Source organism: Varanus komodoensis, unplaced genomic scaffold, assembly GCF_004798865.1.
Source record: "Varanus komodoensis strain SLA01 unplaced genomic scaffold, ASM479886v1 scaffold114, whole genome shotgun sequence".
NCBI lineage: Eukaryota > Metazoa > Chordata > Lepidosauria > Squamata > Varanidae > Varanus > Varanus komodoensis.
This window is the reverse complement of record NW_025335328.1, coordinates 393326-405066: the sequence shown is the minus strand read 5'-3', so window position 1 is coordinate 405066 and position 11741 is coordinate 393326. Positions and strand designations below refer to the sequence as shown.

At 69.6% G+C, this 11741-nt stretch overlaps 1 protein-coding gene across 1 annotated transcript; it reads left to right on the top strand.

Annotated features, from left to right (window-relative positions):
- Window positions 1–278: 278 nt before the first annotated feature.
- Window positions 279–11454, top strand: EMILIN1 (elastin microfibril interfacer 1). Its single transcript, XM_044421083.1, has 8 exons — window positions 279–519; window positions 5176–5301; window positions 5826–6025; window positions 6640–8538; window positions 8628–8735; window positions 9274–9291; window positions 10144–10278; window positions 10686–11454. The coding sequence occupies exons 1-8, from the start codon at window positions 341–343 to the stop codon at window positions 11018–11020; spliced, it is 3000 nt and encodes a 999-aa protein (XP_044277018.1). The 5' UTR covers window positions 279–340; the 3' UTR covers window positions 11021–11454.
- Window positions 11455–11741: the final 287 nt, after the last annotated feature.

The window sequence follows — 11741 nt, the reverse complement described above, 5'->3', positions numbered from 1 at the left end:
GCGCGGGGCCCGGGCTGCCAGGCAGGAAGTCGGGGGGAGCGCGCCAGCCCAGCCCGCGCCGGGAAGTTGCAGAGCTGTCAGAGTGCGAGGAGCGAGCGAGCGAGCGAGCGAGCGCCGAGCGCCCAGCAAGCCCGTCCGCTGCGACGGCTCGGCTCGGCTCGGCTCGGGAGCGCGGCCGGAGCGCGGCAGCCAGCGAGCGAGCGAGCGAGCGAGCGAGAGGGGGGCGGCTCGGCGCGGCTCGGGCTCCCCCGCGCGCGGCGCGCCGCCGGCCCTGCCCCGGGCCCCGCGCGGCCATGTGCAGCTGACCCGCCCGGCCGGCCGAGGAGCGACGAGGAGCGCCATGGCCAGCCCCGCCGCCCTGCTGTGGCTCTGCGCCTGCGGGGGCCTCCTGGCCGGGCAGGCCGGGGCCCTGAACTACCCTCCCCGGTACAGCCTGTACACGGGCGCCGCCCTGCCGTTCATGCAGCTCCAGGGCCCCTCGCAGGCCCCTGGCGGCACGCGGGTCGCCAGCCGCCACAGGTAAGGCTGCGTCTGGCCGCCGGGCTGGGCCCGCACAGGGCAGGGGGTGGCCGCCAGTGTCCTGGGGCTCCGGGCCGTTCGGTGGCCGGCCGGGGGTGGCCGGGGCCTCTGCAGTCCCGGCCCTGTGGAGGGGCCTTCGGGGGGTCTCGATGCCGTCCTGCAGGCTCAGCAGGCCCCTTGCCTGGGCTGGCGGGCAAGTGGCCAGCTGCCCTCTTCCTCCGGGGCCTGGGGGCCCAGCTAGAGGGGCTGGAGCAGAGGCGGGGGGGAGGCAGGGGCATCCTTGGCTCCCACGCTTATTTACGTCCTCCACTAGCCCAAGCTGGCAGGAGCTGAGCCACAGGTGCCTGGAAGGCAGGCATCTTTTGGCTGCCCACGGCTCCCTCCCAGGCCGGGCCAAGAGAGACGGGCAGGCTGCCGCAAGGAGGGCTCGGTCCTGGGCAGGGGGAGGAGGCCAGTGGGCATGTGGGGAGGGGCCCTTGCTGGGGGGCTGCTGTGGGGGCAGCCCTGCTCGGCACCCCCAGAGATGGGGCAGGCGACACAGCAGCCACGGCCCATGAGGGGCCTTGGGCCTCCCTCCAGGCCTCCCCTTCTGTTGGGGAAGCGATTCGCCTGGCCAGGGTGGGAGAGCGCTTGTCGGCAGGGCTGGGGGGTCGGTGCCTGTGGGGGGCTGGGCACTGCGGAGGCTGCTGGAGAGCAAAGCAGGGGCTGCGCTGGAAGGCCCCAAAATGGAGATCCCTGTGAGGATGGGGGAGGGGCAGGGAGGATGAGGAGGGGGCCTGTGGTCCGTTTGCTCACAGCAGAGCACTTTGGATGCCCTCCGTGCTGGGGGGGGAGAGGGAGCGGAAGCAGCCGAGCGGCTTTGGACGGGGCCCAGCCGTGGGGGTTGCGCGGCGAGTCAGGTTTTTACACATCTGCAGAGGGGCGTCAGCAGTAGCTTCTCTTGGGCAGAAAAGGGGGCTCAGCAGTGGAGGGGCGGGGAGAACCCCAGTCAGAAGAGTTCGGGTCATCTGCCTAGACCACCGCTGTTCCCGCACCCCTTCACCGCCTCCGGGAGCTTCGCCACTGGCCGAAAGAGGCAGCCTCCCCAGAGCTCCTGGGAGCCAGGCCCCTTCTGCTGGGCCGCGCTGGGGTGCTGGAAGCCCAAAACTCGCTTTTGATTAGCCAAGCGGGTGACACGCCCTCCGAGCTGCTTTCGGGTGAAGCTTCCAACAATCATCATGAAAACACACAGAAACACGCAGGCCGCAACTGTAAACCGAAAATAGCTGCCAGACAGAAATAACACATTGTCTCAGATCTCCCAAACTTGTCCAAACCATGCTGGAAACTCCCAATGGAGGAGGGCTGCCCCCCCCCCCCCCCCCCCAGCAGATCACAGCCAGGCAGAGGGAGCCGTGTGAAGCTCAGCGGCTGGGGCTGAGGCGCCCTGCCTTCCAGCTTGCCTCTGCGTCCAAAGCCCCCGCCCTCGAGAGCGCTTTTCGGGCCAGGAAGGCGCTCCACACGTGCTGCCGGAGCACAGGAAAAGCACCTGGAGTGGAGAGGGCCCTCCTGATGCAAAACACCCGGATTTCCTCCGGTGACAAGAGCAACTCAGCAATAATTAACTGGCAAAGGACAGCCTGTCGCTGGCACAGGCCGGCCGAAGCCGGGAGTGGCCAGCAGAGCAGCAGGCTGGCCTCCGCCGTCCGTGTCCCGGGCCAAGCCCCCCTCCCTCGGCCAAAGGTCCCCAGGCCTCTGGGGCCAGCGAGCCTTTCTGCCAGTGGGCAGGCGGTCCGGCTGTGGCTGCGGCTGCTACAGGGCGGCGGGGCAGGGGCTGCCTCACTCTCTGGGGGAAGGAGCATGCGGAGGCTCTCGGAGGCCGAAGCACAGCAGGGCAGCCCCGGATCCCGGCCTGCCTGGGAAGCCCCACGTGCTCCCACCCGGCATCGGGGCCCGGCCCAGGCGCTGCAAGCAGCCCCCTGCCACGCTGACACCTCACTGTCCGTCTGGGCCTCCCTCTGGGGCCCAGCTGGCACATGGCCCTCTCCGGAAAATTTGCAGCCCGATGGCGAGGGGCGGCCCTCGGAGTTTCCCACAGTCCAGCACCCTCCTGCCCGGCGAGGCAGCCCTTCCTAAGCAAAGCAAACCAGATCGTGGGAGAATCATACAAAGAATAATAGGACGGATGGGATGGGCTATTCTGGGATGGAGCGAGCTTGGGAGGAAACCAGGTACTGAAATAGTCTTTCCTCTGCCAGGCCGGTTCCCAGCGCTTCACATCAGGCTGGTGCAGGGGCTTCTGGCCACCTCGTCTGTGTGCCAAGCTGGCCCACTGGCTTTCAGCAGGATCCGGCAGCGTCCCCAAGGCGGCAGAGCCATGCACGCCTCTGGCAGCAGCCACGGTCCCGTGCCAAGGCCCGGCTGCTTTTCCCCAGGGACTGACTCCCCCCAGATGTGTCCGTCTCCCTGCTCCCCCTGCTCGCCTCCGGCCGGGCCAAGCAAGACCTTGGCACAAGCAGGACGGGGCAGAGGGAACCGGGCTCGTCCCTCCGCCCTGAGAAACATATTTGGCCTGTGCACCGAGTGTTCCTTTTTTCATTTCATGTTCAGTCTGCCTAATAGCTGAAGCTCTCCATTGGGTTGCGACAGATTGAGACATAAAGTACAGTGCACCACAGAATATAAAATTTAAGCGGTTTAAAAGTGAGAACCAGAGAAAGACCTTGCAGCAGTGTGAAGACTGCAAATGCAGAACTGAAAAGAGGCTGAAGCAGAAATTCCCGGGGAAATAGGGAGGGCTTCACTTGGAGCAGGAAAGAGTAGGTGGCCAGGTGGCAGGTGAGCCTCGCGGGAAGCCCTTCCATGGCTAGGTTGCTGCAGCAGAAGGGCCGCCCAAGCGCCCCCACCCCCCGCCAAGGCCGCTGAGACGGTCCTGGGTGTGACGGTCTCGTGAGCGGCTCAGCCTGGGGGAAGCGGTGGAGCATGGGCCTCGTGGCCGAGCCATCCCCACGCGGGGGACATTCGGGGTCAGGTTCAAGCCGACGTGGGGTTGCGTCGCCTATTCCGCGTGGCCCCACAGCCTCACCCGAGCGAGTGACCAGCAGCGTCTGGGCAGCCTGGCAGCATCCGAGAGCCGCAGAGCAGCGTGGCGGCCCAGCCATGCTCACCGGTCCAGCACCCCTTGGCCCAGCAGGCAGCGAGGCAGCAGGCGGATGCCGCCAAGGAGCGCTGTCGGAATGCGCAGAGGTCTGGCCCCGACTCGGCCGTGGGGCCATGGAACGGCCCGGGGCCGGCCCGTCTGCGGCCGTGTGCCAGGCCCGAAGGAGGGCATGCTGCTTGGCCCAGGCGGCTAGTGGGGGGCCAGGGGCAGAGGGGGCAGGGACAGGCTGCAGGCTGATCGGGGCTTTTCTATCCTACCCTCCTTCCAAGGCACCCAGATGGTGCTCCTCCCGCTCCCCATTTAGTCAGGCTGAGCGAGCGCCGGGCCCAACCTCCCAAGCGTGGAAAGACCATGCGTCAGAAGGAACCTCCCGGGCCATCTAGCCTGACCCCCAGCTCCACCCGGCTCCACTTGAGTAATCCCCAAGGTGTGGGAGCCCAGTCTTTTCTTGAATGCCTCCACAGATGGGGCCGTGGGAGCCCCTCCCATGCCCTGGGGTCCTGAGCAGCCCGGGGTGGCTTCCAGGATCCGCCTCTCCATTTTCTCCTCACAACAACCACCCACATCGACCACAGAACAGGCAATCTGGAAGGGGCCAGAAGGCCCTGGGGCCCAACCCCTGCTGCTGCAGGACACCGGTTCACACCATCCCAGTTTCCCCTTGAATGCCTCTAGTGTGGGAGAGCCCCCCACCTCTCTGGGCTGCTGGTTCCCCTGCCGTGCTGCTCTGACAGTCGGGACGATTTTCCTGATGTCCAGCCTGAATCTGGGCTGTCGCAACTTGAATTGATTCTTCCATGTCCTGCACTCTGGCGTCAGCCAGAAGAGATCCTGACCTTCCTCTTTGTGGCAGCCTTTGAGGTACTTATAGAGGTATATCATGTCCCCCCTCAGTCTTCTCTTCTCAGGGCTGAACATGCCCAGTTCCCTCAGTCTCTCCTCACAGGGCAGTGTTTCCAAGCCCTGGATCATTCTTGCTTCCCTCCGCTGGACCCTTTCAAATTTTTCTGCATCTTTCTGAAATCTTGGTGCCCAGAACTGGACACAGGATTCCTGATGAGGTGATAACTCAAATCCTAACCTTGTGAGGCAGGCTAGGCTGAGTGTCACCCCATAAGCTTCATGACTGGAACCTTGATCTTCCATCTGCCATTCGGGCATTCACCACTGTGCCACCCTGGCTGTGAGATCCCAGGCCCACCCCCAAAACCTCGTCTCCTCCTCTCATTCCAAATGGATTGAGGAACATCTCCCTAGTGACTGGGGGGGGGGGTCACACTCTGCACATGCCTAGCGGAACTCCCCGAAGAGAAAGCCTTTGAGTATGTCTCTTGAATGCTTGATATTGCGCCTCCCTCTTGCTTAGCTTTTCGGCCTCGCGGGGCATGAACTTTGGAAGCGGCGCTGGGCATGTGGTGGCGAGGGAGGCTGGGCTGGCTCCAGGGCCAGAGTGAGGCCACGAGGGCAGCTGCAGCCGGGCCCTGCCCGGGCGCCCACCCTCCCGCCCTCCCCTGCAGGAACTGGTGCGCCTACGTGGTGACCCGGAGCGTGAGCTGCGTGGTGGAGGACGGCGCCGACACCTACGTGAAGCCGGACTACCAGCCGTGCGCCTGGGGGCAGCTGCAGTGCCCCCGCGTCATCACGTGAGTGCGGGGCGGGCAGGCCAGCCCCCAGCCGGGGCGTCCCTCAGGGCCACGGCGGTGCCCCCGAGTGTGTGCCACGCTCCGGGCACCGCTGGCTGGGTGGAGCGCGGGGTCACGGCCTGCACGGGCAGATGGAGGGGAGCGGCCGGATGCCCGTGGCTGCGCCCGGCACGTCCAGCCCCTGGGGAAGGCTCAGCCGGCCGAGCTGCCCGGAGGGCGAGTGCACAGGAAGGGAGCGGCCGCCCCCTGGCGGCGGCGTGCAGAACTGCGAGGACAGGTGGCCACGGGCAGTGAGGCTGGGCGGCAGACACATCTGTCCGTCGGGCTTCTCTCCAGAGCCCAGCCCTTGCGGCGACCTGCGGGGAGGCAGAGCTGCTGAAGGGCCGGCTGGGGCTGCGGGAACGGCACCCGCCCGGCTCTCAAGGCCGAGGGGCCAATGCCACGCAGGGGGCACCGGGGGCCCAGGAGTACCGCCCCGAAGGCCTCCCCCAGCTCCTTACCCTAGTCGTGTCTCCACCGGGCAGGTATCGGAGCTTTTTGCGCCCGCGCTACAAAGTGGCCTATAAGACGGTGTCAGACATGGAATGGCGCTGCTGCCCCGGATACTCCGGAGACGACTGTGCCGAAGGAGGGACGCCACTCACGACCGCCCGGCCCCGCCCCCAGCCAGCGCGACCCAACCTGTCCGGCTTCAGCAGCACGCTCAGCGGCCTGGGCGGGGAAGGTACGCTGGACGGGGCAGCAGGGGGAGCCGCCCCCCCCCCCAGCCACTGTCCGCAGGAGCACAAGAGAGCCCTGTGCCTTGAACGGGTGTGTGTGTGGGGGGGGGGGGGGCTAGCAGGGGCCCTTTTCCCGCTCCTGCACAAGCAGCAGTGCCTGCCCCTCCTTCCCTCGGGAGAGCAACGGAACCAATGCTCCCCCGCATGAGGCCAGCTTCCACATGCCCAGCGGCCTTGGGGAAGGATCTGAAGCACTGACGCAGAGGCCAGCCGGGCAGGGGCACAGCACCCCGCGACCAGCGGTCCTGGAGAAGCCCTTTGCAGGGTGAGCCTCTGCTGGCTTCCCCGAGCGCCTGGCCGCGGCTGCCGAAAGGGGCCCCCGGAGGGCCCCCGGCCGGCACTGCTCTCCGCCTGGGTGAGGAGGGCCGGGCAGCGAGGATCCATGGCAGGGTGGCGCCCGTGCCCACGGAGGGAGGGCGCAGTCGGAGAGCCGGGTCCCTTCCTCTGGGCCCCACTGTGTGGGCGCGGGGCGGGCCTGCCCGCAGCACCAGCGACTCTGGCCAGTGCAGGGCTTGCGGGCGGCCAGGCGCTCCTGAGCCGGCTCTGCTCCTCCTGGCAGGGCGCAGGGAGGCGGAGAAGGTGCAGCGGCTGGAGGAGGAGGTGCAGGCCCTGAGCAAGCAGCTGCAGGAGCTGCAGGCGTCCGTGGGCGCCAGCAACGCCAGGCTCACCGAGGACGTGCGCCGCGCGGTCGAGACCTCGCTGAACGGCCGGCAGCCCGCGGACGCCGCCGCCGCCCACCCGGAGATGAAGGAGACGCTCAGCGAGATCCAGCGCCACCTGCAGCGCCTCGACAACCGCATCACCAGCCAGGAGAACGGCGGGCCGGGCGCGGGCGCCGACGTGCGCGGCGAGGTGCTGCGCGCGGTGGAGCGCCGCCTGCAGGAGTCGTGCGCCTCCTGCCTGGCCGGCGTGGAGGCGCTGCGGCGGCGGCAGGACGAGGACCGCGACCGGCTGTGGGCCCTCGAGAAGCTGGTGGCCGAGGAGGGCCAGCGCAGCCGCGACGCCGCCGCCGCCCTGCAGCGCCACGCAGCCCGGGACTGCTGCGCGCAGGCGGAGAGCCGCGCGGCCGCGCTGGAGCGCCGCCTGGACGCCGTGGCGGGCGCCCTGGCGCGGCTGCAGGACCAGGTGCTGCCGGGCGGCCGGGGGGCGCCCGCGCCCGCGGACCGGCGCCTGGCCGAGGTGGAGAGCCGCGTCAACGCCACGCAGCGCGGCCTGGAGGAGCGCCTGGCGGACCTGCACGTCTTGCAGGCCGGGGCCGACCAGCGGCTGCGCAGGGCGGAGGAGCGGCTCGACTCCGCCTTCTCCCGCCTCAACGACTTCCAGAGCCAGGTGAACCGGGCGCTCGCCAACCTGTCGCGGGACGTGGGCGCCCTGAAGGACAGCAGCCTGCAGCAGCAGGGCGCCCTGGAGCAGGTGCGCGGCGCCGTCCGCTCGTGCGCCCAGCTCTGCGCGCCGGCGGGCGGCGCCCCGAGCGAGCTGGAGCGGCGGGTGCTGAGCCTCGAGGAGCGCCTGCGCCGGCTGGGCCCCGACCTGCCCGGCACGCTGCGCGGGCTGCACGGGCTGGTGGGCTCGCAGGGCGAGGCCCTGAGCAAGCTGGCCGGCGAGCTGAGCGCGCTGCAGGGCCGGCTGGCGGGCGCCTCGGGGCCCCCGGAGCTGCTGCCCGCGCACTTCAACCACACGCGCCAGCGCCTGGACAGGCTGGAGCAGGCTCTCAGCGACCTGGCGCTCCAGCCGCCCTGCCGCCCCGCCTGCCCCGAGCTGCGCGCAGAGGTGGAGCGGCTGCGCGAGCAAGCGCAGGAGTGCACGGCCAGCTGCCAGCCGGGCGAGCCGCCCGGCGTGGCCCCCCGGCAGCCCCTGGACGGCTTCAGCGTGATCGGGGGCAGCTCCGGCGTCCACCTGCAGTCGCTGCAGGGCGAGCTCTCGGAGGTCATCCTGGGCTTCAGCTCCCTCAACGAGACGCTGGCCGGCCTGCAGGCCACCATGGAGAAGCACGCCACCGACATCCACGAGCTGGGCGCCACCAAGGACCGCATCATCGCCGAGATCAACCGCGTGCAGCAGGAGGTGACGGAGCACACGGGCGAGAGCGAGGAGCGCTTCCAGGGGCTCGGCCGCGAGATCCGCCACTTCGGGGGCGCCCTGCGCGGGGAGGCCTCCGACTGCCGGCGTGCCAGTGGGGGCCTGGCCGACCGGCTGGCCAAGCTGGAGAGCACCTGCGACCGGCTGGACCAGGTGTCCGGCAGCCTGCGGAAGATCAAGGAGGGGCTGGACAAGCACGTGTCGGCCCTCTGGGGCTGCCTGCGCGAGGTGAACGGCACGCTGCGAGAGCACGGGGCGCTGCTGGACAAGATCCACGGGGGGCAGCTGGCCACGCTGTCCGGCCGCCTCGGGGCCCTCAACGGCTCCCTGCGGGGCGTGCAGGAGCAGCTGCAGCACCTCCTGGGCCAGGACCACACAGGTACCTGCTGGGGGCACAGCCGCCGTACCCCGCTCGGGCCCTCGGGGCTGTCTGTGGGCCGGGGGACTCACTTTCCTGTCCCCTTTCAGGGCCGCCAGGACTTCCGGGACCAGCTGGCCTGCCGGGCAGACCTGGGCTCCCGGGCCCAGTGGGACCACCTGGCAAGGATGGGCAGTCAGGCCCTGTGGGGCCCCCAGGTGAGGGGCTGCGGCGCCAGGTCTGCTGTTCTGCTGCCATCTGGGGCGGCCGTCTGCCCCACAGCTGGGCTGCGGACACTTTTGGCAGCCGGGGGTGCCAGCCGGTGACACCGCGAGTGTGAGCCCCCAAGGCTCTTTGCAGGAGGCGGGGAGCGCTCCAGGGGTGGGCTCGTGGGTGGGTGAATGTGCTGCCTGGTTGAATGGGGCAACAAGGCAAAGGCCCCCAGGACATATGGCTGGGAAGAGGCGGGCTCCCGGGTGCCACCCCGCCAGGGAAGCGTTTGCCAGGGAGGCAGGAGGGGCGGAGCAGCCCCAGGGCTGGGACCGGGCCAGGGTGCCCTGCGTCTCCCTCCCCTCGATGGCGGCCTCAGGCCCTGCAGAGCAGGCAGCCTCCCAGTGGCGCTCAGCCTGCGCTGCAGCCCCTGCAGGGGCCATGCCAGGGGCGCGGGGACAGGGCTAAGCGGCGAGGCAGGGGCTGCCGCACCCCTCAGCCCCCTTGGCGGCCCCCGTGCTCATCGGGTGCCCTTTTCTCCTGCAGGTCTGCCTGGAGAGCAAGGTAAGGGCCTGGCTCAGCTGATGGGGAGGGGAGGGGAATGGTCGGCACCATGCACTGCTGTGAGCAGGGAGCCCAGGAAGCTGCGCTCCGCGGATCAGGCCCGGCCAGCTGGCTGTGCGTTGTCTGCCGCAGCCAGGAGGAATGCAGGTGGACGCGGTGGGTGGCGCAGCTCCCAGAGCCGGTGCTGCGGCGAGGGTGGGCCCCACCGTCCCCGGCCTCCCCCTCCTCTCCCTGCTGCAGCTGAGCCCCACACTCTCAGGAACACCGGGTGGGCTCCGCGATGGGAGGGGACCTTGGGGCCGGGCCCTGTCCCGAGTCCCTTGTGCCCAGACGGCTGCGTTTCCAGCAGGACTTCCGTCTGCGGGTTCCCGGTGGTTCTGCGCAGCCGCTCGCAGGCAGGGCAGGTGCGGGGCCGGAGCCGGAAGACGGCGGGAGCCCCTCGCCGGCCGTGGGGCTCGCGGGTGGCTGGGCAGCCGCAGCCTCTCAGCCGAGCTCACCACAGAGGGCCCTGTGCGGAGGGAGGGGAGGCAGAGGGGGACTTCGCTGCAGACGTGGGCGCTTGGGAGGACAGGCAGCTGCTCCAGGAGGCGCAGGCGGCCACTGCACCGGTGCAGCCCTGACTGCTGGGTCAGTGTGCCAGGGAAGTGGTGGGCGAGCCTGACCGCGGTCCACCGGGCGTGATGCCCTGATGCCAGTGGCCCACTGGTTGCATTGCCCGGGCGGCCAGTGACAGAGGAGTGCCCGGTGACCTTCTGGGCACGTGGAGCTGGGGTTGCAGAGGATCACGGGAGTGGGGGGAGGAACGGGTGGCCAGGGTGCCCCTGAGAATGCCCACTGCACCCTCTGCCACAGGCTTGCCGGGTCCCGCGGGGACAGTGCCCCAAGTCTCCTTCGCAGCGGCTCTGACCACGTGGCACATGCAGGCGGGAACCATCACCTTCGACAGGGTGCTGGTCAATGACGGAAATTTCTACGACCCGGACTCAGGTGAGTGGCCGCAGGCAGGGGACTGACGGGAGGGGGCAGCGGGCAGTCCTCAAGAGCCTCCAAGGAGCTTCTGCGGCCGGATCGCCCGTGGGCCACCCCCGCCCGGCATCTGCTTCCCGTGAGCAGGCGGCCAGCCCAGCGCCTGGGAAGGGCCGTGGAGATGGACGTGCGTGCTGCCACCTCCAGCCCTGCAGGGCGCCAGCAGCAGCAGGGGTGTCCCCTGCCCCCTGGCTGAGCTATTCGCGCTCCGGCCCTCTGTGGGGTCCACATGCACCCGCAGCCGAGTTCCGTGCCCAGCGTGCATCGCGCTGCATCTGTGCGCCACGGTGGATGCTGGGCTGGGTGGTGGAGGAGAGTGCCCGGCCTGCCTGGCCTCCCCACTGCGGACACACCTCTTCTGCCCACAGGGATCTTCACAGCCCCTGTCCCGGGGCGCTACCTGGTCAGCGCCATCCTGACGGGGCACCGGGGGGAGAAGATTGAGGCGGTCCTCTCACGCTCCGGCCAGGCCATCGCCCGCAGCGACTCGGCCGGGTACCAGCCAGAAGGCCTGGAAAACAAGCCCGTGGCGGAGCGGCAGCCGAGCGCAGGGGCCTTGGCCGTCTTCACCCTCGTCGTGCCCATGGAAGCGGGGGAGACCCTGTGCGTGGACCTGGTCTCCGGCCAGCTCGCCCTCTCTCCGGACGAGCCGCTGACGGTCTTCAGTGCAGCCTTGCTCTATGAGACGGAGCTGGGTCTCTAGGGAGGCTGAAGCGGGCCCTCGGCCCAGCCTGCGGAGAGGGGCCAGCGAGCCCCAGCTGCAACCGCAGCCCGGTCCCTGCCTCCCCCTCCGAGCTGCCGCTGCAACGACCCGGCCCGTCTGCTGCCCAGAGCTTCGGCTGACGGCCAGCCGGGGGGCAGGAGGAGGGGTCCCCTGCAGCACCGAGTCCTCCTGCCCTGCTCGGCCCCCCGGACGCCCCCGTCCCCCGCCAGCCCGGAGGCACAACGCGAGCAGAGGCACCGCCTCCCCAGAGGCATGCGGGGGGAGCTTGGGGGCACCAGCGCCTGCCCCTCGGCCTTCTGGGCGGCGGTGCTGCCTGCAGAAGACATGGCTGGAGCCACCCCAAGCCTGGAGCAAAGGGAGGGGGGGGCCTGCTGTTGCTGTTATTTATCTGCGTCTGTCGTCCGCGCGCGCGTGCCCTTCCCGGTCCCTTCCTCCTGCAGCGCTGGCCACGTCCGTCCCTCACGCAGCCCCCGCCTTGCTCACGCTTTTCACCCCAGGCCATGCAGCGCTGCCCAGAGCCGCCCCCCCCCCCCCCGCCGTGCCTGCTGCCCACGGGCTCCTGGCTTCCATCCCAGCGACCCTGCAGCCTCGGATCTGTGAAGGGAGGAGAGTCGCCAGCAGATGCAAGCAAGGGAAAGAAATGGGGGGGGGGGAATGCCCCCCAGGGCATGTCTCCTGTGTGGGCCACTCCTTATGTATG

Excerpts from the sequence above, each read along its gene's own strand:
- EMILIN1 (XM_044421083.1), top strand. The coding sequence starts at position 341 with ATGGCCAGCCCCGCCGCCCTGCTGTGGCTCTGCGCCTGCGGGGGCCTC. Across the intron at positions 5,302-5,825 it reads CAGTGCCCCCGCGTCATCAC|GTATCGGAGCTTTTTGCGCC; the intron begins GTGAGTGCGGGG and ends TCCACCGGGCAG. Across the intron at positions 8,539-8,627 it reads CCTGGGCCAGGACCACACAG|GGCCGCCAGGACTTCCGGGA; the intron begins GTACCTGCTGGG and ends GTCCCCTTTCAG.